We start from the raw sequence: 26,142 nt of genomic DNA on the forward strand, positions 1-26,142 counted from the left end.
GCAAGAAGCCCAGCGGTTTGTCACGTCAGCCGCAAATTATGACCTCCGCAAAATGCACTTCGTTCCTGTTGTATCACTCTAATACGAGAACACCAGACAGCGGAAAAATTTATTTTAAGAAAAAATTTCTTTATTTTATTACTATTATTGCATTTGTCTAGTGTATATACAATAAACTAATGCGTCATTCTACCTTCCAGTTATCCTTTCATGTATAAGCATTTCGTATAAGAATAGCGTTGGCATTAGGAAAAGACCGGAAAGTATGTATGTTCGTCATCGTCAAATACTGTAACAAATAAAACTGCTCTTCAAACTAATCTCATGCGGATAATACTACAAATAGCTTTCCTAATAGGTACGAGTGGGCCTAATACAACAGAAAGAAATACTGTGAAATGAAATTATACAAAAAGGGGCATATGTTTATATTATAGTAGATTATAATATAGGTTTCATGTTAATTATATATATAATATAAATTAATAATTCGTCCTTACTCACACAGCATTTAAAGATTTATATATCTTATACACTTTAAAAAATCATTTTTTTTAACAAGTACCTACTGATTCTTCATTGTTTTCATTCTGTTGTTTTCATTTTAATAGAATCAGATATACTTGAGACTTATAGCAACCAATATTTTCCTTTTTACAAATTAAATATTTTAGTAATGATTATGTTTAGTTATTTACATAGATACAAAATGAATTAAACAATTACATTTATTAAGTCAAATTATAGTAATTTAGCATAAAGTAGGTTTTAAACAGAAACCTAAAAATATCTAAAAGTATACAGATTTCCTTTTTAATATTTCCCTTTTCAAAGGCTTCGTAAAAATTCAACTCACGAATTTCTGATCACAATTTGATCGGTTGAGAGGACCTTGGTCTTGTGCGGTATTGAGATATCTCCCTTTGAATTTATGATGCCTATCTACTTTTATTACGAATTGGAAACGTACAGATGTCCCAAGATATGCCAAGGAATATGTTCAACGATTTTTAGTGACAGTTCTAGTTATTTTTATTTAAAGTCGTGGACTTTACTGCTTCGAAAGGATACGTTGTCAAAGGTAATCTAAGTGCATTGTGGTTTATTTATTATATGGTATATTTTTACTAACAAGGTATGGAGGCTTTGTGCATCTCGTCTAACCTAAAGGTACGATCTACGAGCAGTGACTAGTCGCTCCAAAGGCTCAGTGGGTAGGGTTGAAAAGTTGTATATATCTTAGCAGTCGGAACAGCTTTGTTACTGCGATTCAGGGTACGACATCATAGTAGTGCTGTGTAGTCGCAGATTGTAGGCATCGTTACAAAAGGGTGGTGTTTTAGTTTCATCATATTCAGACATAAAAAGACTTCATCTACTTACGATACTCATCCACAAAATTTTAACAGATATAAACACGTTCTTTTCACGTTTTGGTTTGATTAGTTTTCATTCCTTATTCCAAACAAAGACGTTTGAAACGTTGAGTTACATAAAGTATATAAAAATTTGAATTAAAAAAAATGTTATTCGATTAATTCATTAAAAAGAAAACATTTGCCTAAGTCAAAGACGATTAATCTATAATTTACTTTACGAATCTCATACAAACTCTTTTGAAAATGTTGTTAATAGGTTGAATTTGAAATGAATAGGTTAAGATACAGATTTAAACGTCTGAAAAATAAAATAATATAAGTGTTATCGCTGTTTTATTTGAAGAGTAATGAATGAAAACAGAACTAATGAAGAGAAAACTTGGCCCAATGAGTTAGACGGTCTCAATTAAGTTTTAAAGCTTCAGAAGCTAAGTCGACATTTTATCTTTACACGAGAAACTTCAACCTAATTGAAACGCTATCTTTTCAAAGAGCATTCTTTTAAATCTTTAATTAGAGAACCTGTAATGAATAAAGTTTAAATCTATTATCATGGCTAATGAAGCGATCAAGAGACGAGGTTATTGATATGCCACAAATAATTGGCATAACTGCTACTGCTGTAGTCTTTTCATCACGCAAAATCCAATAATTTGGATACTCTCATAAATAAGACTAATATGATCTTCATAGTCCGTAAATAAGTATATTATTTACCGTTAAATACATTTAATTATCTTGAACTTTAGCGACTTGATTGAATATCGATCTTCAATTAACTGTCTAGAGATTCAATTACCTCTCTGATTTAACTACTTTACAGATACATGACGAATAAAAAATGAAAGAAATATTGTTATTGTGTAGGTACTTTTTCGTGCATTTTAGAGTAGGTAAAATAAAGGAATTTATTTAATTTATTATCTATTTGGGCTTATAATAACTATAAAGCTTACGAAAAGCTTAATACGATATGATAAAACAACGAACAAAATACACACATAATTTTATATAAGTCAATATTTGTTGAAAGCCAGAAAATGGCGGTAAGTGGTTTAGGACAGGTGAAACATGCTCTTTGGCTAAGACACATTTTAAAGGTTAAAAAAATTCCCTTTTCGCATTAAGTTTATAGTATTCGTGAAACTCAAGTTATACATTTTATTAGTCTTAGTAATCGTTAAAGCTGGTGACTAGAAATTATTTTTTCCTACTTTAAACGATGAATCCGAAAAAAAATGTACCATGTAAATAAGGGATACGGCCCATGGTTTCGTTTATTAAATAATGTATTCCATCTTCACTAACCAAAATGAGTATGAACTTAAAATTTAAAAAATTGAAGGATATAATTTCGTCTTCACAGCCACAACACTCGAAGAATTAATGTACTTCAAAAATATGCAAATATCCGTTATATTTACATATTTCCAGGTGTCAATAAAGCATTTTCGTTGGTACATCTTAATTTCCCCAAGGACGACAGGAGCGACGCGTCAGAATCTCACTGTTTTTATACTGTTTGGCTGATCGATAACAATAATATAATCTAACTTGTTTGTAGGTTCGTTAATAACATATTTCGATATTATAAGGCCAGCTGCAGTGTAATATTTTTTTAAGCTATTCGATCGATTTCGTCAACAAGTTTTCCTCGGTAATTTGACATAAATACTCGTACATACGTTAACGATACGTTTATAGAGTAAAATACATACACAACTTTTTAGGACTTTCCATTTTTTTAATGTTTTACAGTAACAGAAAGTAGTCAGCTAAAACTAATACACTGATGAATTTTATCACTGTAATGCTCGCTAGAGCAGTGTTGGCCCAGTGGCTTCAGCGTGCGACTCTCATACCTGAGGTCGTAGGTTCGATCCCCAGCTGTTCACCAATGGACTTTCTTTCTATGTGCGCATTTAACATTTGCTCGAACGGTGAAGGAAAACATTGTGAGGAAACCAACATGTCTTAGAACCAAAAAGTCGAGGAAGTGTCAGGCACAGGAGGCTGATCACCTACTTGCCTATTAAATGGAAAAAGGATCATGAAACAGATTCAGAAATCTGACGCCAAGACCTAAAGAGGTTGTAGCGCCACTGATTTATTTATTGAATACTCGCGTGATGATATTAATTATATTTCGCTAAAATTATCAGTGGCTCCTAATATTATTGTTTACGAAGACTTGCTTTTTCGTATCTTTTTCTAATCTGATAAAAATATATCTAAGGTAATAATTAAATATCAGTATAGTTTGCGTGATTGTGCACAGTGATATAGCCCGGGTTAAATTTCCGGCTAAACCATTGTTTCAGATAGATAGGCACACTAATTACTTACCTTTTCCAATAAATACATGATGGCCAATGGGATATATAATGCGTGCCACACAAGACTCTTTGTTGAAGTGAAACTTTTTTATCGGCGTTGGGAAAAAATAACCGTCGCATTTTGCAAAGTAAATAAATTATTACTTTATCTTTTAATGCATATTAGTGTAGTGCACTGCCTAATGATAGTATTGAACGTTGAAACATCTTTAGTATTCAACGACACATGTATTGCACAACAGTGTTGACCTAGTGGCTTCAGAGTGCGACTCTCATCCTCGAAACGGTAGGTTCGATACCCAGCTGTACCAAGAGAGATTATGTATATGTGCGCATTTAACATTCGCTCGAACTATGAAGGAAAACATCGCAAGGTTACCGGCTTGCCGAAGATTCAAAAAGTCGACGGCGTGTGTCAAGCAAAGGAGGTTATTAGATTGACAAATGAGGCCCGAAGCATACACCTAAAAAGGTTGTAGTGCCACTGGTTCGATTTTCATGTTAGGTATAGAAGACTATACCTACATAAAAAAACTACGGCTCACTGACTACTAAAGTAATAATAATCCAGTGGCGCTAATATGAGTCTTTGTCTCAATCATTTTGATTTTTTGATTTTTTTTTATTAGCCGTCTGTGTCCGGCACGTGTCATCGAATTATGAGACCAACATTTGTTCAAACATTTGAGAATAATCTGATAAATACACATTAATATAATATATACAATTAAAATTAAAAGCTGGCAGGTACCTCGCACAAAAATTAGCTATTTAAAGGGGGAACGCTGCCAGTATCTTCGGAACCTTGCCTAAAGGGACTTTTAATAATATTTTTTAATAATTAAATTTTAAGGTTAGTTATTATGTATATTTTATGTATTATGCTATTTGTATTGAAAGTTATTTATTTAATTATTTAATTATTAAGTGCTTATATATATGTAAATATTTATACAACATTTGTGTTGATATAGAATATAAAAACGCGTACTCATTATTTCTTTTACGTTGTGAAAATTTAGTAATTGAGGTAAGGATCGTATATCAAAGCAATGTAAAGTAAATAAATAAAGTTTTGATGTTTATTAGGGTCTGAACAAATATACATAGGGTCGCGGTAATTGTTTTTTTTCGACGAAACATTTACAGCATACAATATTTAGATATTGTTTTTCAAGCGTAATACAATCGTAACTAAGTAGATAAATAATATATTTTTGATACATCAACATTTTGATTTACAATTGCATTGAATTATTTTCGAAGTCATAACTTAATAATCTATTCCAATTTAAAATCTTATAATTATAATTTTGGTTGATACTTTTTGGTTATTAATCGTTTTATCGTTCATTGTTTATTTAAACGATATATATAATTTAAAATATTTTTACCATACATAGTTATAATGAATAAAACGGATAAATAGAACACTAAGGGTCTGTTTCACAATGTATGGATAAAGTATCAAATAGCTATGCAACACATAAATTATTCGAAAGATAAATGTTCCAAATAAGATACTTCGCGTTTCATGATGAATAGCGCTATCTGACAGTCGTGAAACGCAACAATAGTGTTTATCCTACCAATAAGTAATAAATAGCCTATTTGGAACTTATCCGGACATTGTGAAACAGATCCTAAACGAAATTTGGAAAGTTTGATCCCTTTTATGCATTTCCTCGATGTATATATATGATACGTATTCGTTGAGTGAGGAAAGCACCAGTTGGGGTCACCGCTACTAAATACCAGGCGTCAACTGAAATTTAAATTAGCTCCAGTATACTTGAACCCCACGGTCCAAGTGCCGTCAAAGGGAAACAACTAATGGATAACAGTAATTTTGTAAAACCTACACCTAGCTTTGTCTTAAAACATATATTAATACAGCAGTCGGAGAGTGGCAAAATACAGACAGAAATGGTGGAATGCGGAGGAAGCATTTGCCAAAAAAGGGCGCACGGGAATACCAAGGAAATAATTAAATGTTTTTAAATATAAAGTATCTGAAAATAGGCTTTTATTATTTTCATCATATATCTTAATATAACAATATGTAAGCTAATAAAGCTTTGTATAAGCTACCTTTATTAAGTATTTCTTTAAAATACTTAATATTCTTGACTACGCCTATGTACGATCGATGTGTTTATTAGCAAAATACCGATGTCATATTAATTTAAAAAAAGGCTTTAAAACGTAACATTAATTTAAAAAAAGCTTTGAAATTCAAAATATTTAGACATAGACAATATATAACCTTTTCGGAAATGCTTAATAAATTGTCTATGCAAAACGAGGGAACAAAAGATCCCAAATTGTAATCAGTCATCATTGATGAACCGTGAAATAGCGAATGATTTTAGTAGAACTAGAATTTCCTCCAAAAGCGTGAACTATTCAATTGGCGTATCAAGCTGATTACTGAGTGTTCGGGGATCGTCTGAGACTCAGTATAATTACGTGAAACCTACCCCGGAACGTGAATTGTACTAAATTCAAGCCAAATACAGAGAGGAGCCATTTGACGTTGATATAGATCCTTCACTACTCTTGTATGATAAATTAAATATCGTAAAAGTTTTCATGTACCTTTCATATAAAATGCTTGCTAATACTATGTAGGAAGAACAATAAGGGTCTGTTTCACTATGTATGGATAAAGTGCCAAATAGCTATTCAACACATAAATTATTCGGAAGATAAAAGTTCCGAATAAGAAACTTCGCGTTTCATGACGAATAGCGCTATCTGATAGTCGTGAAACGCATCAATAGTGTTTATCCTACCAATAAGTAATTAATAGCTTATTTGGAACTTATCCGGACATTGTGAAACATACCGTTTCACAATGTCTGGAGAAGCCAAATACGGTCTGTACAAACCAACCCCTCATTGAAATTCTAATACGTCGCGAATACAATAGAATGAACGATACTTATTCAGAGCCTGATATACTCAGTAGTGGGCAAATCAATCTAAAAAACGGCGGTACCTAATACACATTAGTTTTTTATTTTTTTATTTTATTTTTTTTATTAGACGAATATTATCTATTTCTATATCTTTAAATAAGTAATTTTTTAGTAAAACCTGAAACTTATTTCTTCTCTTTCTTAGTAATATATATTTTATTTATTTTCACCGTTAGTGTGATATAATTTAGAACTTATACTGTAGAAGATGTATAATACACGGTGTGATATGAAGAATAGCTGGTGGAACACATTAGCCAATAATAACAATGAAGTGCCGCAGAGTTGAGTGATGTGCTTAGCCACAAAGCAATAATATATATGTGAATAATTCTTCGTTCCTTATTTACTCAGAGGGTAGGTCAATTCAAAAACATTTTTCTAATTACCTCATTAAATTACGTCCTACAGTGGCAGAGACCTGTGAAGTTGGTAACACTTTAATAAGAAAACTTTTATGTTCGATTTGAGAAGTTTCCTTCGAAGAAATTATTTTCCTTTTGCGTGTTCACCCAATGTTAGATGATTGATAGGATTTGGTCCTTTTAAGAAGGTTCAGAGAGCGTTAGTTTGTTCTAGTATTAGCCGTATAATATATACATGAGGCATATTTGGGAAATTCCTGAAAAGTAACATATCACACAATCACACACAAATACACACACACTCACATACACAATCCCTTACAAACTTCCTTTTTGTTATGTATATGACTTGCTATGGAATGGAAGCCTGGTTATCCATATTACAGGTTCTTACCTAGTTTGGAAACCAGTCTCCCAATACTGTCACTATATTATGAATTATTATTGTTAATGTTTAAGGGAGAAAAATAAATAAATAATTTTTATAAAAATATATATTATGTAGGCAAGCAGGAGATCAGCCTCCAGTGCCTGACACACGTCGTCCACTTTTTGGGTCTAAGACATGTCGCATTTCCTCACGATGTTTTCCTTCACCGTTCGAGCAAATGTTAAATGCGCACATAGAAAGAAAGTCCATTGGTGCACAGCCGGGGATCAAACCTACGACCTCAGGTATGAGAGTTGCCCGCTGGAGCCACTAGGCCAACACTGCTCTGCTTTCATTTTTTCACAAATTTCATTAATTATATTATTTTAATTATACTGACTAGCTTAATGCTGGTATTTAAATCAGTTAAAGTACCAATAACCAATAAAAAAATTAATGGTCGAACCATTAATTTTCTCCTATGTTTGCAGGTTTAAAAGTCTTTTATATTTTTTTTGTTCTGTTTCACCGAATCTTTGCGATCTGTTTGGTTGGTTTTCATTTCATGAGTCTGTTAAACTTTCATAAGTCACATATCTCATAATCTCGCAGTGCACAAACCTATACATTTTATGCTTTGGGCAATCCGTCAACAAGTGGTTTATCGTCTCGCTGGTCATTTCTTAGCTAATTTAACGAGTTTACAAAAATTAAACACGTATTTTGCCAGTCTATATATCATAATCAATATTTTGATTTAAAGCCTCATATGTCGGTTTCACACGTCGCTGAGTGTTAAATACGACGATTAGTTCGAAATATTTCATCAACTTTAGTTTCCGTAGAACGTAGAATTCGGATATGAAATTCAAGTCTTTACCTGTGAATAGGAAGCAATTAATCTGTCAAATGCAGTATCGCAACGTAGATCGCACACGAGCGAGATTCGATTTTCGAAATTCACTGCTGCATTAGCTAATAAATCACCTTCAAGTTAATTGTCAAATCAACTGTGATTTCTTTATTGTTTTTTTTATTCTGTGCCATTTCCAATTATTTAAATTATTTTTTTATCGCACGGATTTATTTACATCATAGCTTGTATCGGCGTTTTTGAAATTGATAAGGTAGCTTAAACAAATGACTGTTGTGAAAACATTTATTTAAAGTGTATAAATACATTCGCATAATTTTCGATGTTGACAAAAGCTTAATTCTAAAATACGTATAAATGCTTAATGGTATGTCATGTTATTAATATTATGACCAATTTTACTATTTTCGTTAAATTACTCCATAAGTATTTTAAATCTTTGGCGTTTTTTTCATAGAAAAGATACATTTATTACGGAAAAAATTGTTTAGTATCAATACCAAGATGGTAATATTAAGTCGCAGGGACTTAACAAAAACTTAAAACATAACTAATCACTTTTCTTCACATTCCATTAACTATGTCATCCCCTCAGTATTCCCTCGGTGGGTCATGAGTAAGACATTTTTATATCCGTCTCTTTGAAAATTGTTCTTCATAGGCATATAATTTATGTTTACAAGTATATGAGTTTCTTATATTCAAAGCATAAAAAATGGTCTACTATATATACTACTACATAATATTTCGACTAGGCGACGCCTTACACTAGTGGTATATTATTAAGGTACTATAAAGCAAAAGCTAAAATTAAAAAGTACACAAATTGCAGTAAATTTTGTTATCAAAACAAAATAATCCAATATAGAGGTCATTGACCTCAAATTGTCAATACATGTACGTGCCATACAGGGATAACAAGTTGTCGAATTCCTTTACGCATATTACGAGTTTAGATAGTTAGATAGTTTCTATAAAGTTTTGATTCTATAAAGTTTACCATCACTTAGAGTTCCAATATATTTTTTGCGGTATCAGTATACTTTACAAGTAGTATAATTTTCTTATACTGAATTGTAGCTATATACCTATTGCATCATCTACGTATACAATGGCACATTATTATCTATAATTACTTGCAAATAAATCTAAGCTATATAATTGTATACAGATATTAAATATTTTATTAAATAATCCGATTAAGTATTGCGTTAAAAAACAGTTATTATAACTTAAAACTCTTAAATAATATAAAATTTTATTATAATTTACAAAAAACATTGACTAAATTATATTTACAATACCGTGCTTTATCTACGTAGATTAAATAACTAAGTATAATGATTAAATTAATTATTTCAATTTATGCAGCAGTTTAAGCAAATAGTAAACTTTCTTACTTACTTTTTTATTATAAACGTAATACAGTCACGTGCTTACTATAATAACAACTAATACAAAACTATTCCTACATAATATATCTAATATCTTGTAAATGCTTTAACAAATTGATAATACTTACATTTTATATATAACCAAATTCATCAATAATTTAATTTTATGCTAACTAGCTTCTCATTAATTCAATAGGTAATTTTATTTTGGGTACAATCATCATAGTATTTATACAAAGTGTTTCGTATATGTTAAACAAATATTCGAAATTCAAATTCTATTAGACAAGTGACAAGACAAGATCTTAGACAACGTCAAGTATCGTTTTTGTTACTGTAACAACGTACTGTTAAAAACGCGTACGATGTTCGTACGCCTTACAGATTTAAAACCCTATACTATTTTAAGGTATATCTTTATTGGGGCAAACAAGGCTTATAGACTAGTATATTAATATTTAATATCCATTTTGACTGATCAACTGTTATAATATGCCTCATTGGCCGTAAGTGAAGCATTTTCTCATTATTTAAATTGAGATCTTTATACAAATAACAATATATTAACATACATTAATTGTAATTAATCTTCTCTAAATGGTTGAGCAAATATATCATTAAGCAGCTCTTGATATTCCTCAGCGTTGTACCAATAGTCCTCGTCGTCTTGCGTTGAATTGTACCTGGAATTATTAATTCAGTAAAAATAGATATACTGTAATAATATAAGGGAAATTTACTGTATAATTATTTCCTATACACGAATATGAACACGATATCTAATATATATATCTCTATAACACAGAAAACATTCTAATCGTACAAAAATAGTGTAGGTATAAATTTGTTAAGTAGAATTAATTAATTAAGTAACGTTTAGATGTAAAAGGAAGAGACTGGCTGCCCACAACACAGGGAATCCTAGTGTGGGGGCCAGTGCACTCTACTTTATAGAAACAATTTATGTATTTTGTGTCTAATAAAGTTATTTCTTTCTTTCTTTCTTTCTTTATATAAAATTCTCGTGTTACAATGTTCACTCCCATGCTCCCCCCAAATGGCTCGACCGATTCTTAAGATTTTAAAATGCATATTCACTATTCTGTAAGTCTGAGTATCGGCTACTATCTATCTTTCAAACCCCTTAGTGATAAGGGACTTTTTTTAGGCATTTTTTGTGTTAATTAAAAAGTGAAGTCATGAACTCTGAGGTTTATATAGAAAAAAAATCACAGAACAACCTAAAAAGTTTATATTCCAGAAAACCGAACAGTCTCTGGGGTAGCATAGCAAATTGTTCCATGTTTAAGGAGGAAAGAAATTAAATGCAGCTTTATTTTTAAAAAATCTTAACAAATCAAAATTCATACCTGAATGTACTTCTTTTTCTTCTAGAGCTTACGTGAGCTGTGGCTTCTATACATAATACTGCGAAGTGATTATTGCACGAATACCTGGGGGAAACAAAATTGATTGTCTAATACACGTAATATACAGTATATTAATATAAATATTCTAGCTCGGCATGCCTCTGTAAAAAAATTTAGCCATTGCTTTTACAGACCAGGAAAATCTTGCTGGCCTTCTATGGCAATCTTCTGTTCTTAATATTTTTAGATTTAGATGTTCTAGTTTCCTCACGTTCCTTTCTTCAGCGTATGAACAAATATTAAGTTCGAACATGGAAATGGGATCTTAGCGTGTTAGCCTAGTGCATGATGTAGGATTTTGGTTGATGACATTTTTAATTTTTTTTAATTTAAATATTAAACTATTTTAGTCACGCTATGGAAATCTCAAATGTTTAATAGATATAACTACCAACTATTAACAGTTGTGGCCCCAGGCTAATGTAAAATAAAGATTATTCACGCTTTATGGAAGACAATTGACATTTGCTGGTCTTAAATACATTTCTCTTATAAAACATGTCTGTTTTGCCCGTAGTTTTCAATTAGTTTATTTTGAGGAACTATAAAAGAAAATAACTGAACTTGTTTTGAACATCCCTATATCAGCTATGCACTATTTATATTTTTTAATCAAATACCTTTCTTGAGAGAGCAGTTTATGTGAATATAATGACGCAGCCATGCCCCTGGATGTGGGCTCTCCATTTTGCCATTCCTCACAGAACGTGTCCAACGCGCGTTCACCACTCGCGTGGGAGCCGTGCCATATTAGTTTTTGTGGCCTAGAACACATGAGTCAAATCATAAAATTGAACGTGTTTGTGTTAGTTACGTCGTTCTATAAATTCGTTTCATGAACCCCGTGCGATGTGGGATTTGTCGTGCAGGTATATTACGTAAAAAAATATCTAAAAAATTACATAGAAAATAAATATAAAACTTTAAAATTTCTTATAAAATTAAAAAAAAATTGAAATTTAGACCATACCAATTAGAATCCATCATAATATTCTTCCCGCTAAAGCTGTATATTCGTGGAGTACCAGCAATGAAGCCTCCCTTTCCATCAAAAATATCAGAAAATGATTTGAAGAGGACCTCTCCCATTATATTGACCACTGGTAAATGTCTGTCCGCGTATCGTACCGTGGAGTCCAGATTTTGTATCCTGAAAAATGGGTTATACAATAATAATATTACCTAATTATAATGTATAACTCTGAACGTATACGATACTTTTTAGATCACTATATATAAAGAAAATAATAAAACTAATCGTAATCCCTCTCTCTTTCACACCTAAGTATGATAATAATATATTTTCAATATACCAATCGTATTGGTACCGTGGCTTACAAAAAAAAAACTAAACAAATACAATCGATTATAGAAAGGAAATAAAAGAATGTCAGCTCTATCTATACTTTATATAGAGTTAACACTGTGCCGAATAAATTGTCTTATTATGTTACAACTAAAGACTTTAGATACAGTAATATTGTTAGTTGTTTATTTAGAAAGCTGCATAATCTTACCTGCTCGTAAGAAAAGCTCTGAAAGTTCCCTTTAAACCAGACCGCCTGGCTTGGCGATAACACGCGTAATCAGCGCGCCGTACTCCATGCATGTTGCCTGATAGAGGCTCGTTTAGTGCGGCTAAACGGAGCTGTAAAATAGACGGTTAATACACGTTATAATAACGACACTTATATATGGAAGTATACAACCCATTCGTTTTTCTTATTATGACCATTACGAACGTGCATTTTGAAGATGTTATCAGGGTCTAGATGCTGTTGACTAATGACGCGGACAAGAGTGCACATTCATATCTCGTATTTCGTTTAACATTCTCACCCCCATTCTTGAGCAAGTTTTTAGAGTGTGTCATTTATTTGAAAGCTCAACAATTAGAAAAGGAAGTATATGAAGACTATGAAACGTCATGAAAAACCTAGTGACACTACAACCTTCTAGATCTGGGCCTCAGATTTCTGTATCCGTTCATTGATTTATTTATCATAATAGACATAGAGATGATTAGTCTTCTGTGGCTAAATTAAGTCGTGACTTTTTCTTAGGTTTAAAGTATTTCCGAAACAGGAGTCACGATGTTTTCCTTCAATAGCGAGTATTTAATACGCAAATTGATCGAAATACACAGGTGCACAGCCGGGGACCGAACCTACGAGCACCCATGTGCTGTGAGAGTCACAACCAATAACCAACACTGCTTTGGGACCTAGTATGAGCGTGTATGAATCATAAGGGTGATACATTATGGCTCCTGGTTAATTAGAAAACTTTATTTTCAAATTATAAAAATTATTTCTCACACAATAAAAACGGATGCTAAATAATGCATGTTTTAGATGTATTACTTTCTAATATCTCAGCCTATTTAGATACCTCAAAGCTGCCATAGGAAGGTATAGGTATAGTAATAATACTTACACTTGACCCGACAGGAGCGAGTACTGGTGAGTCAACTAAATTGGAAATCGGTCCCCTGTGAACAAGACTGGCTGCGGGCATTGGCGGTGTAACGGGTGAGTGCGTCGTAGTCAACGGTGATGCTTGGGACACTACTGACCCGAGCTGGGAATATAACACATCGTAAATATATGTGAGAGGTGAAACAGGATTGTTATTAATATCCTAAAAATGCGCTTTTATGCAGTCAACAAAATCAAATATTATTTCTAAGTAATATCATATCAATTCATATCATACACAAACTGCTTTCTACTGCTTCTCTGCTCACCTACTTTACCTACTACTGGCCTTTGATTCAAAGTGGGCTGGCGTGTGAAACCATCATGGTTTTAATTAACTGTTTTCTCTAATTTACGAGCAAGTGAAAAAAGGTATCCTATAAATATAATATTTTATAGTAATATTTAACTACATATATTATTATATAACAACATAACAATGTGTACACAACGATACGTAACCTTCGAAACAGTATGGAAAATATAAAAAAAATATTACCAAAACATATTGCCATCCTGTATTCACTTTGAGGAATAGAACTTGTTCCTCCATTACATAGGCCAATGCTCCAACGGGACTCGAAGAAGCGAGCTGATAAAAGAAAACTAATTATATGATACTTATATTTGATTTGAGGTGATTAATTTATTATCAACATATTATTTTTAATAATACTTCAAGACGTTGGGACAGTTTCACTAATGTTGTGATAGTTAAAATTTTATTCAAAATATGAAAAGTTTACTGTGATATGGCTTAACTTTAATCAATGATATGCTTGGTTTTGATTGGTTTGTCTTGTATTTACCCGAATCATCTCTTCAGTGGTCCGAAAGACTGCCGCTCCGGGTACCGTTTTGCTTGATTCGTCTGCATGGTGACTTCTTGACTCGAAATTATCTCGACCTGCAAATGTTTGTTCGAATACAAAAATAGTTAAAATGTATAAATTTCTTGTATCAGAATTATCGTACGTTGCACCTTATTACGGCAAGCATTACATCAATTGGCTGTTGTATTTTAAAATAAATAAATGATCGAAAAATTCATTAATGATGGTTGATTCTTATTTAGGCCTAACACACGTTTCTATTTATAAATAAGGCTAGACACTTACCAAGACGTTCTTTTGTCTTTTCTTTTAGTTCTTTTAATTCTGTGAGAGCTTTCAATTCGTCAAAAGCACTTTTTTGAACTGTCCCATTGCAGGCATAAATTAAAATTGGAATTATTAATAACAAAATGATTAATTATTACGGTCCGCCTTATAAAGAACCTTACCTGGTCTGCCGAAGAACTTCGTACTGCCATGAATAGGACCTTCTTCTATATAGCTGATTCCGGGTTCTCCTTTAGGACCCACTATAGCTAGACCTGGAGATCCGGGAGGCCCAGGGGGCCCTGGAGGTCCCGGCACGTACTGGACAACATCCGACTTCGGAGCAATGCCTGGTGGGCCCGGTGGACCCTGAATCCCCTTGGGGCCTGGAAGTCCATTGTCACCACGATCTCCCTTTTCACCTTTGAACTAAAAAAAATAATAAACAGTGAGACTACAAATAAAAACTATTTTACAAATACTTTTTGTTTCTTTTAGTCAACATTAGTTCTTTTGTGATATGTAAAATATTAATTTTAATTAACACATTATAATATTGCAAAGACGCTATTCGCCTAGACATATGTCTATCTACCAATATACCCAAAATAAAATTAAGTTTGTATTGATATTAATATTTATAACACACCATTGAGACATCCAAAATATTCACGCCTGGGTCTCCTTTTTCGCCTTTAGGTCCGGTGTTCCCAGGTGGACCTAATGTGCCCGGTCGTCCCTGTAAGAATAATTATTCCAAACAACAAATAAAGATAATGGTTACAATTCCCTAAGAAACTGTTTAATTCATAAATTTTATTAAGATATGAAAACAAACCTTATTGTTCTAACGGCAGCATGAAACAGTCATAATAATAATATAAATGTAAATTGCTTATAACTTTAACTACTAAGTCGGAATATTTAAACCTTATTTAAATCCGTTAAATATATAATTTAACATAAGCATTAAAATAAGATTCAGTTGATGATCTGTCAGAGCAAAGCACTTATGTGAATGTAATTTTATATTATCTGTATCAATGTTACTTGTGGAGTAAAATAAAAGTTATACGTTGTGTAACAGAAAATGTCAATTTCATTTGATATACTTTGAATACCATATATATAAAATAACCAACAAAATCAAATAAACTTTTTTAATTTTATTTTTATTTCTACTATGTAGGTTAGGAAAATGTTAATACTTTTTATTGTATTGTAATAAATCATCAAATTAATGCTAAAATGTTAAAAAAAATTGTTTAACTTCTTTGTGGACTGTGATCAAAATTGATTTGCACTTAAAGCAAAATTCCAATTATTGATTTCAATGATGATTGCAAAATATTTCGCATTTAAACTCACCATCCATCCGGGAAGTCCGACTTCACCTTTTTCTCCGGCTTTTCCCGGAGGTCCAGGCACACCTGGGGGCCCCTGAAGTCCCCGGGGTCCTGGTGGGCCAGATCGGCCTCTTCTACCTCGGGGTCCTAGATCCCCCTTTTCTCCCTGTTTGTTAGGTTTTGGACATACTTACTAAGTTTATTTATTCATTTTAAATATAATACATTATATTTAAAACATTAAATATTTATTTGGTATAAATCCTCAAATAAGTCTTAAGAATATTTTTATACATACCTTGACTGTTATAATGTCAGAACCAGCTGACGTTATTGAGATTGGCCCTGGTGGGCCTCTCTCACCCCTTTCTCCTTTTAAACCTGAAGCACCCGGGGGTCCAGTCATACCGGGCATTCCTGAAGGGCCAATATCTCCACGTTCTCCAGACTTTCCATCCTTGCCTGGAAAACCTGGTATGCCATCTTTTCCAGGGTCACCCTTTTCACCCTATTAATATTACATTTATTTAACGGATTAATTTAATGGTTTAAATTGGTCAATAAATCCATCATAATTTTGACAATTAAAAAATACCTTTTCGCCTTTTTCTCCTTGCAATCCGGCAACGACTCGACCTACAGGGAATATTTTTTATATATATATATTATTGTTTACATTACATTTTTAGTGAATCGTTCAATGAATCCTTAACGGACATGTTACCAAATCAATACATATATCATTAAAACAAATTTTATAACTAACCAGATGTAAGGAATTCTGAATCCTCTGTCGTGAAACCTGCGACAGGAATCGAAGGTGGACCTGGCGGTCCAGGTGAGCCACGTTCTCCTAAAAAATAATAATAATATATTTATCAATAATTGGATATCACAGGAAATTGATTGGATTCACAAAAAAAAAACCAAATATTTTTGTAGGTACGAAGTGCGTTTATGTTTTGTATACCTTTTTCCCCCTTTTCACCAAAGCGTCCGTTTGCCCCCGGAAGTCCTGGGCGGCCATCCAATCCAGGACCCCCACGGTCTCCTTTGACTCCTCTATCACCTTTAGGGCCAGGATAACCCTGCAAATGTGGTATAAGAATTACTAACTACGCTACTATGTGAAATGATAGAAATAAAACTAGCTAAATAATAAAAATTGATTTTTTTTTATAGAACCGGGGGCAAACGGGCAGGAGGCTCACCTGATGTTAAGTGATACCGCCGCCCATGGACACTCTCAATGCCAAAGGGCTCGCGAGTGCGTTGCCGACCTTTTAAGTATTGGTACGCTCATAAGATTAATAGGGGTAATTCCTTGCAAAGGTCCACGTTTACTCAATGATAAGGGCAGTTGTAATAGCCTTCATTGCAGGAAAAAATAATCAGAGAACTGATATAGAAATTATACTTAATGATAATTCTTAATACAATAATCAACTTTATGCCAGTATCTTACACGATCCCCTTTTAAACCACTTTGACCCGGAAGGCCACGTTCACCCTTAGCTCCAGCAAATCCCCGCTCTCCTTGAAGTCCGGCGGGCCCTGATTGCCCAGCATCCCCTTTAGGACCTGGAGCCCCGGGTCTGCCAATGGCTCCTCCGCCGTAAGCCCCCAAAAGTGATTCCTACAAGGTATCGTAAAATTATATGCAAGCATATCACCTCTATCTCTGATAAAAAATCTTAATTTGTATAAATAACATGTGTGTACTTCTGTTCAGAAGTAAACGTTAAGTTCTATAGCGAAACAAGATAAAAATATTTTCTAAAAAATATTCTATGTTTGTAGAAAAATTAACAGTAAAAATAGAAAAAATAGGTACTTATTATATTTAAAGTTTTAGTATTTTCTTGTACAATAAAGTTTATTTAAATATAAAAAAAATCTAACTTCAGGACGTCGCTGTTCATGGTCAGTTCTATTAGGCCTCCATTATTCATCGAATTTAATGGAAATAATGTTTAAAATTAAATTAAGAGGCATCATTTTGTGATTTGCTGTAAAGGTCATAAAAAAAGGAGCTAAAAGAAATAGGTAGTAGTGTTTTATCATCCGAGTTTACATAAGCTATTTAATCGGGGAATTATCTAGAAAATATTTTAAAAAAATGCTCAGCGGCAATACGAACGCCTGAATTCACGTTTGAAAGGCACCAATTCCCCACTTAAAATAGGTTAGTATACTAATGTTCAAAATAACTACTGTATGATAAAATCTTAACCTATGTGCACTTGGAGCACCGCAATGTTATCAAATGCTCCAAAAATTTTTAAAAAGCTTCTAAAAACTTGTTTAGAAACCGCGATATAAAAAAAAGAATTTGCTTATAATATTTAACTTCAAAATAGCCATAACTTCAAAACCAAAAGCTCAAATAGGGTTTAAAAGCTACTTATAATCTAGTTGTAAAGGTGCTTCTTCACTGGGGTGTTCAATTGTCACAACGAAGTGATCATAACATTTAATTATAAAGTAACGTTTTAATATTGCAAGGGTCAATTAATTTGATATCAGTATCTTTGTCAGCTCGAGCCTAATACAAGTCATCATGATGAACAAGGTCGAAGGGAGAAAATGAGCTGGCAGAAGGAGGAAGTTGTCGCCCCGCAATATCAGAGAATGGACGGGACGGGAGTGGCCAGCTTAGAACAGATGATGCGCTTGGCGAAGAATAAGAAGAAATATGACGAGATAACCGCCAATCTCACTACAAAAAGAAAAAGAAGAGTCGAAGCATTTAATATATTTAAATCGTTTTTTGTCTTTTGAATTTAATACATATATTTCTTTTTTGTCTGTGATGGGAATAATCACAGTTTACCCATTTAATATATTTATCCGATTTATTGTTAATTGTTTATCTGCTATATCTTTATTGGAAATGAAAACAGTAGTGAATTTGTATAACTACAAAAGTGATTATCCTGAATCATATACATTTACTCGATCAGGCTAGAGTTAAACATCCTTTGTGTTCCTTTACTAGTTTAGGCTTCCGGTGAGATACCACCTCAGGCCAAAAAGCCCATATATAATATATATCAGGTATTTGACATTGTTACCAACTTTGATGAATTTCTACACGAAGTTTGACCACAAACAGTGAAAATCAATTTCCTCATCTCCGCCTCGATACATATCTAACCTTAAAGTGGAAAGACGTTGTGCAAACTTTGCCTTGCCAGTTTTGTTTGCGGAAGACAAACTTTCCTTTAATCATTCCCCTTTAACACAAACTCGGAGACACTTAATGAAGAGGTAATCGACAGGCCTAATTTTATTCCATAACTTAGCAAATACTTTGTTGTTCTTACCTGTTTAATTTAATTAAACTGTTAAATTAAATAAAACTCCTTTATATCTGTGACACCGCCTATGTGAAATTAGGATTTTTGAAATGAAATAATGGTTTGATTTAAACAAACATCTATTTACTTAAATGACTTGAAATTAAAAAATAATTGTTTTGCGTAGACCGGTAACGCATAAACAGATTATTAAAACTAATATCGCAACATATTTGATAAATAACAATTACTTTAATGTTAATGATTTCAATATGGAAATAGTAGTCAGGTTGTCTTTAAAAAATAAAAAGCCTAATCAACATTTGTATATAAAACGAAAGCTCGTGAAAAGTAGTTTCCGGTCTAAAAAAGCTCGTAGCAAAGCAAGCTCCATCCATATTTAACGATACACTCGCAACTTACCTTGTATATTTGCCTAGGTTTCCAATTTGACTAAACAAGCAGCAATGGATGGCATGAAAATGGTAAAATAAGATCAGCATAATAAATTTCGAGTGGAAAGTCAGGAAAAGCTTTATAAGAAATTGCAAACAATGGCCAACGTATTCTTAATAGTTTAAACTTGAACATTGATTGAATTTAGCGTATTGATTCTGCCAGAATAACGGCTTATGCAGAATAACGGCATATGCTTTACTAATAAACTTTTAATTGCTAAGTTGCGTGCAATATCTTTATATGAACATTGTTTTCAATAACTTTTTTTTATAATTAAGAATTAACAATTAATATTCACCTTTTCAATATGCTATAATTTACAAAAATAAGTGATTTATTTTTATAAATAAATAAATGTTTTAAATGCTTACCTCAAAGTTACCATAGTCAGATGAACCGGGCGATCCAGGTGGTCCAGGGGGTCCTGCAATACCAGGTCTCCCATCAACGCCAGGCTCTCCCTTTTGTCCCGTTATGCCTTCTGGACCACGGGGACCTTCATCCCCTCGATCACCTTTTTCTCCCCGAGGGCCCATGGGGCCTCGTTCACCCGTTGGCCCCATTTGACCCTTAGAAGCATGATTTATTTGTTCAAGATATATGGCAGTTACATCGAGTAGTCCTTTAGAATAATTATAAAGTCAAACAAAAAATTATAACCTTATTTATTATCATAGTTAATACTGCACGTGTGCAGAAATTGGTCGATTACGCCTCTTGTACCAATCAAAGCGTAGAGTGAAGTAATTTTGAGATGGAATTCGTTAAGTTCCTTTTGTAGAACCGTTACTGAGTACTTTATTTTGCTGTCCAAAATTCGTATTTGTTTGAATGTAAAAGTAATCAATTTTGAAAGCATTTGATATTGTAGAAAAATAAATAAATAGTGAGAACAATATCTGATTCCGGAGTTTATTATAAAATGTTACTTATAAGATACAAGAGTGGTGTCTAGGGCGTCTTGATCCCATTCAAGACTGTGGAAAAGCCAGCATAATTATACTCACACAATGAATACAAACTTACAGGTATGCCAGGTGGTCCAATTCGTCCTTCAGCGCCAGTGAGCCCCGGAGGACCTGGAGGACCTCGGAGTTCCGGTGCCAATTCGAGAAGTGCCATTAGTGTGCTGCTGTTGCAGCCACATTGTCCAGTTGATGCGTAGTTTTCACCGAAAATTTGCTACAAGCATATATTCCAGTCTTATATTCTCAGGCGCGTATTCAGATATCTCAACTCAAAATTTATAAGATTTCGCAGTATTATTATCAGTGGACCTTTTTAGGTCTTGGCCTCAGATTTCTGAATCTGTTTCATTATCATTTTTAAATCTAATAGGCAAGTAGGTGATCAGCCTCCAGTGACTGACACACGTCATTGGCTTTTTTGGGTCTAAGACATACCAGTTTCCTCACGATGTTTTCCTTCACCGTTCGAGCAAATGTTAAATGCACACATAGAAAGTCCATTGGTGCACAGCCCGGGATCGAACCTACGACCTCAGGTATGAGAGTCGCACGCTGAAGCCACTAGGCCAACACTGCTCTTTCGCAGTATTAATGCTAAAGATATAAACTTTAAGTTTGAGGTAAATGTTGGTATATATATGAATCGAATTGTGAATAGAAGTTCTACATAAGGAATAGGATTTTTGCCGTATGAATAATTACTTAATTGTAAACAAGATTTGAAACATTTACATAAAATATTAGTCAATGAGACTGTACACAATGTAATTCGTTGAAATTTTAAAACTAAAAAATATGTACGTACCTTTATATTCATCGCCTGAAAAGTGTGCGTAGAATATATAAATAAAGATTTGTAGAACATTAGTTATTAGTATTAACATAGTAGATATTTGTTGGTATATGGTGGCTGTTAAGAGCCGAATTATACAGCGGAGATTGCTTCAATTAAGTTATACTATGAGTTGTTAGATTTAAATTGAAATTAAATATTTAATTTGCTTAAAAACGGTAGCGCTACTTGGATTCCTGTGTTTGCTTTTAGTCACGTAGGCCTCAGCTCTTCCAGGAGCACTGAGTGCATACATAGGCATTGGGATTTTATTTGTCGCCGTAGAACCGAGTGTTTAAAGAATAAATAATATTCTATCATATTAAGATAATTATATTATAAATTCATGAAAATGCTAGCAACTTACATCATCTCCAGACGATTCAACGATAGCTGTTCCAGGAATACCAGGAAGCCCAGGAGGTCCTGGAGGTCCTGGCGGTCCACGTATCGATTCTCCGGGTAAACCCTATAAAATAGTGGTATTATTAACAGGCCAACTTATATGTATTATTACAAGGTACGTTCATGAAGTAATATGCGGATTTTAACCGCATAATGTTTTTTTAATTCACATAAAAATTGTCTAAATCTAATTTTACTAAGCTAAGTCTCAGTGTCTAAGATTCGCTTAATACATTAAACTCAGCGTAGCTTAGTATCAGTAATTATGTTTATTACGTAGGTGTAAACGTGTGCAGTGTTTGTCATTCCTATAATCACAGATTAATTCGGCGTCAAATCTACGTGTAGAAATATCCTAGTCTTGGTTCTTAAGGTTTATTATATGTATTCATTATTATACTGTGTCTTTATGAAAATGTTTCTCACGTATTGGATCATATAGATTTATAGTTACGTCATAAATACTAGGTATATTATCTATGGCTTCAGACTTCCAGTTTCTTTGATAATTTTAGATAACTGTGTTATTTAGCCTTGTGCTTTATTTATTAAAAATAAATACAAATATTTCTGTAACTGTGGAACGCAATTCTTCGTTCACCGAAGGATCGATATTCGTTGCAATAATTTTATAATACTTTATTAAAAAGTAGTTCACTAATAAAGAGAAGATATAATTTGTCATAAAACACGGTTATCGTTTTTAATATGGCGCTGAATTTTCACTTATAAAAGTTTAAATAAAAATAAGGTAGTCTTCGTCTTCGTCGTCAATAAAAATGTATATAAAAGTAACATATATTTATTAAAATAAATAAAATGCTTGCCCTTGGTCCTCTCTCTCCCTTTTCACCTCTTAAGATTGGGGCATAACCTGAAATAAAAAACATAACGGTAAAATATTCTTTTTCAAGTACTTAACTTTAACATTATGTATATGTATATAAAAACGTTGTTCTGTAAAAAAATATAATTAAAATTAAAAAAATTTATAATTAAAATAAAAGTTATTTTAACAGTTTTTTAAATAAGCTTAGTATATATTTAAAAATCGAACGCCTGATTTTCAAATTATGTAAAGTTTCTTGCTTAAATTCTTAAACTAAATATGTTCTGTGTAAAGTTCTCGAGTTCATAAGTCACCCACAGTAATTACGTATCGTTTAAAACAAACAGTCGTTAATCCAAGCAAACATGGTTACTGCACGATCCCTCGACTTGAGATAAATACGCTCCCCAAAGCCAGCTATTACACGGTGTCTAAATATTGTATAACTGTTCAATTAATAGAAGATTTAGTTTATAAATTATAATATGTCTATTATACAATATTAAAAAAATGGTAAGCCATGTTACTTAGTTTTTATAGGCTGTGTTATATACAAAATGACTATCGATAAAAAGTGCGTGGTTAAACTTGGACTACTTAACACAGATTTGTTTGATTTTACTGGAAAACAATTCCTATGCCCTCCAAACAGAACAAGTGAAGGCATTGGCTAATATCGGATTATATATTACCTTTATATTCTGCTTACATATTATACAGTAGTTAATTATTAAGTATTATAGTACGCAATTATTCTCTGTATTTAGACGCCTCCAATTCAGACGTCAACCTTGATATAGTAAAAGTAATTATTACAAAAACCAATAGTAACGAAAATCTGTAAACACACGCACGTATATTATAAAGTATACAAAAATGTCCAGCCCTTAATAACAGTTGTTTTACCGTTAAGTCCGGGTGGTGGAGGCGGAAATGGCGGAATCGTCCCATACCTCCCCGACCCCTCAACATCCCCCTCTTCTTGGTCCACCTGCGAAACAATTAATTACATAGAATGCATGTTTAAATACATCTGTGCAATAATTAAGCGGCTTACTCAGTACGTTTGTCTTTGTTAGCTTAGCGTTTTACGAAATATTACACAAATTTTTTATCGGATTTAAAATGCGTTGTTTTACTAGAATGGATACTTCTCTGTATTCTGTATTTTAGCATGTTGGAGCATACATTACCAAGTATTTTAATTATTTGAATGTTTTATCACATTTAAAGTCGATATAAACTATAATAACTAGGTTCGGGTGTTTAGTTTTGTTAGTACGTTAGAAGTAAATTAGTAAGAGGCTGTAATAAAGGATCTAGATCTAGATTTCAATTCTTAAAAGGCCGGAAACGCACTCGCAAGCCCTCTGGCATTAAGAGTGTGCCTCCTGCTAGTTTGCCCCCTGTTCAAAAAAATATTAATGCATAAGCAAACTGTTTGATCAAGCAAAATTTTGTCATGTTATATACCGATGTAACTTATAATATCAAGTTAAATTATACATACCGATAAACAGTACCGGTGTATAGTAAGGTGATATGAAGACAAATGGATGTATCGAACTTATCAATCAACTCCTTAGTTTAGTTTAGTGAAAAATAACGAAATTTGTAATAGAGATTTTACAGTTCCTAACAGCGGACGTCTAGTTTAGCCAGTTATTTTAATATATGAATAAGCCGTAGTCTACGAAAATCAGTTAACCGGTCTAACATAAGCTTCGAATTTATCGCAAAAAGAAGGTTGACCCGATAAATTGGCACGTAACGATAATCAAACAAGCGTTGACAAGCAAATGAACTAACATTGCAATATATAACTGTATGTAGCTTCAGTGATAGGCACACGAGTTGGAGCGAGCGCTTCGAGCGTTTTATTAGTTTAAAATTATGAACATAATTATTCTAGCAATTTTTATTATCAATGAATTATTAGATGTGTTTCAAGGGTATAAGAAAATTGCATATAAGTTAATCTAGCATACGGTTCTAGCCGCGATTACGTTACATTGAAAAACTTAAGAAAAGGCCTACTCTCACCAATACCACGCGGAATATGTATCTAGTTATGTTACAGCGTACGATCGGTGGATAATGCTCCTGTCCCTCCTAGGAAAGTAAATAGTTATAAACTTTTTATTAACGAAATGAACCTTATATCAGACACTGCTTTAGCTGCAACACTGACAAACAGAGCAAACTTTTTGTTTGAATGATGTCATATTTGTTTAGTACTAAACATTTCTAATATGATATACAACAGATTTTGTTACAAATTTGTTTACATATATCGATTGAGTAATGCTTCGAAATATTTTTATTTCACCGTAAATTGGGCCCAGAATTTACACATGTATCACGTTTCTCAACAAATGAAGACGAATATCTTTTTACGTAAGAAATGCTTTTGAATACGATTTTGCTCTTTAAAAATATATTTTTAGATTTGTCCGCTGATAAAGTCGCATGCATCAGGCTTAGATGTAGTTTCTTTCACTAAATATTGTTAATGTGTCCAGAGCTTTACGATAGCGAGCGATTGCCGAAAATGTTTGCATAACGACTTATTTGTTTACATTTTCGCGGCAAAGTAAATACGATTCGGCGTCGGGAATTATTTTGTGGTTTCCAATGGAATATTTGCTCGAAAATATCGTTGATTTTTTTATCGTTCTTATCAATTACATATTCGATATTGCCCTCGATGTCTGCATGGGCAGATAAAATCATTTACATAATATCCAAAAGCTTCTAATGTCTACTAAAATTAAAAATATATCTAAATAGATTTGTACTGTGTCGTGGTTATATAATAAGAATTGGCTGTTAGCACAAAAACCTGCCCAGTGCTTGACTTATTTGATAGTTGGCTGATAATTTAAAAAAAAACATGGTTCAGTGCCTATCTAATACCTATACCATTGTATTACTAGTATTTTAATTTTTTGGTAACCATTATGTTTACCATAATTGTCATATGTTTTAGAAAAGATAGCTCGTAACATATTCTATAGATAGCATTATGTAAAATGGGTGTACTTAATTAACTTAAAAAATCTTATGTAAACAAACATAATGCATTTTAATACTGAAACCGGTCATCGTTATCTATATGTTAATAAATCATGGAATTATAAGCGATAGATTACAACCAACGTAGCGACACAAACTAATTTTTTTCAACAGATTTTTATAGTCCATTTTAAAATCCATCAGTCAATCCATTTTACGCAACCAATTTGTTTCAAAGCCTAATAATCTAACAGCTCGATCGTCGTGTCACAAACAGAACTAT

General features: G+C 32.7%; 1 protein-coding gene across 9 annotated transcripts in view; it reads right to left on the minus strand.

The window, feature by feature from the left end:
• Positions 1–8,576: 8,576 nt before the first annotated feature.
• Positions 8,577–26,142, minus strand: part of LOC111003058 (collagen alpha-1(XVIII) chain) — a 122,255-nt gene continuing 104,689 nt past the window's right edge. Inside the window, exons 7-31 of one of the 9 annotated variants that reach the window (XM_022273413.2) lie at positions 23,751–23,835; positions 22,843–22,889; positions 21,978–22,079; positions 21,584–21,598; positions 20,837–20,992; positions 20,182–20,379; positions 19,775–19,804; positions 17,518–17,688; positions 17,023–17,140; positions 16,819–16,905; positions 16,648–16,688; positions 16,351–16,560; positions 16,075–16,218; positions 15,545–15,553; positions 15,356–15,445; positions 14,889–15,135; positions 14,725–14,802; positions 14,416–14,513; positions 14,106–14,198; positions 13,566–13,709; positions 12,647–12,777; positions 12,100–12,279; positions 11,750–11,893; positions 11,070–11,153; positions 8,577–10,382 (exon numbers count right to left, since the gene is read on the minus strand). In XM_022273413.2, coding sequence (XP_022129105.2) covers positions 10,283–10,382; positions 11,070–11,153; positions 11,750–11,893; positions 12,100–12,279; positions 12,647–12,777; positions 13,566–13,709; positions 14,106–14,198; positions 14,416–14,513; positions 14,725–14,802; positions 14,889–15,135; positions 15,356–15,445; positions 15,545–15,553; positions 16,075–16,218; positions 16,351–16,560; positions 16,648–16,688; positions 16,819–16,905; positions 17,023–17,140; positions 17,518–17,688; positions 19,775–19,804; positions 20,182–20,379; positions 20,837–20,992; positions 21,584–21,598; positions 21,978–22,079; positions 22,843–22,889; positions 23,751–23,835 — 2,802 coding nt within the window. In that variant the 3' untranslated portion in view covers positions 8,577–10,282. The remainder of the gene's footprint in view (positions 10,383–11,069; positions 11,154–11,749; positions 11,894–12,099; positions 12,280–12,646; positions 12,778–13,565; positions 13,710–14,105; positions 14,199–14,415; positions 14,514–14,724; positions 14,803–14,888; positions 15,136–15,355; positions 15,446–15,544; positions 15,554–16,074; positions 16,219–16,350; positions 16,561–16,647; positions 16,689–16,818; positions 16,906–17,022; positions 17,141–17,517; positions 17,689–19,774; positions 19,805–20,181; positions 20,380–20,836; positions 20,993–21,583; positions 21,599–21,977; positions 22,080–22,842; positions 22,890–23,750; positions 23,836–26,142) is intronic. The other 8 variants (XM_045627972.1, XM_022273414.2, XM_045627971.1 and 5 more) reach the window with 8 other exon arrangements.

This window comes from Pieris rapae, chromosome 4 (assembly GCF_905147795.1).
Source record: "Pieris rapae chromosome 4, ilPieRapa1.1, whole genome shotgun sequence".
In the NCBI taxonomy this organism is placed as follows: Eukaryota; Metazoa; Arthropoda; class Insecta; order Lepidoptera; family Pieridae; genus Pieris; species Pieris rapae.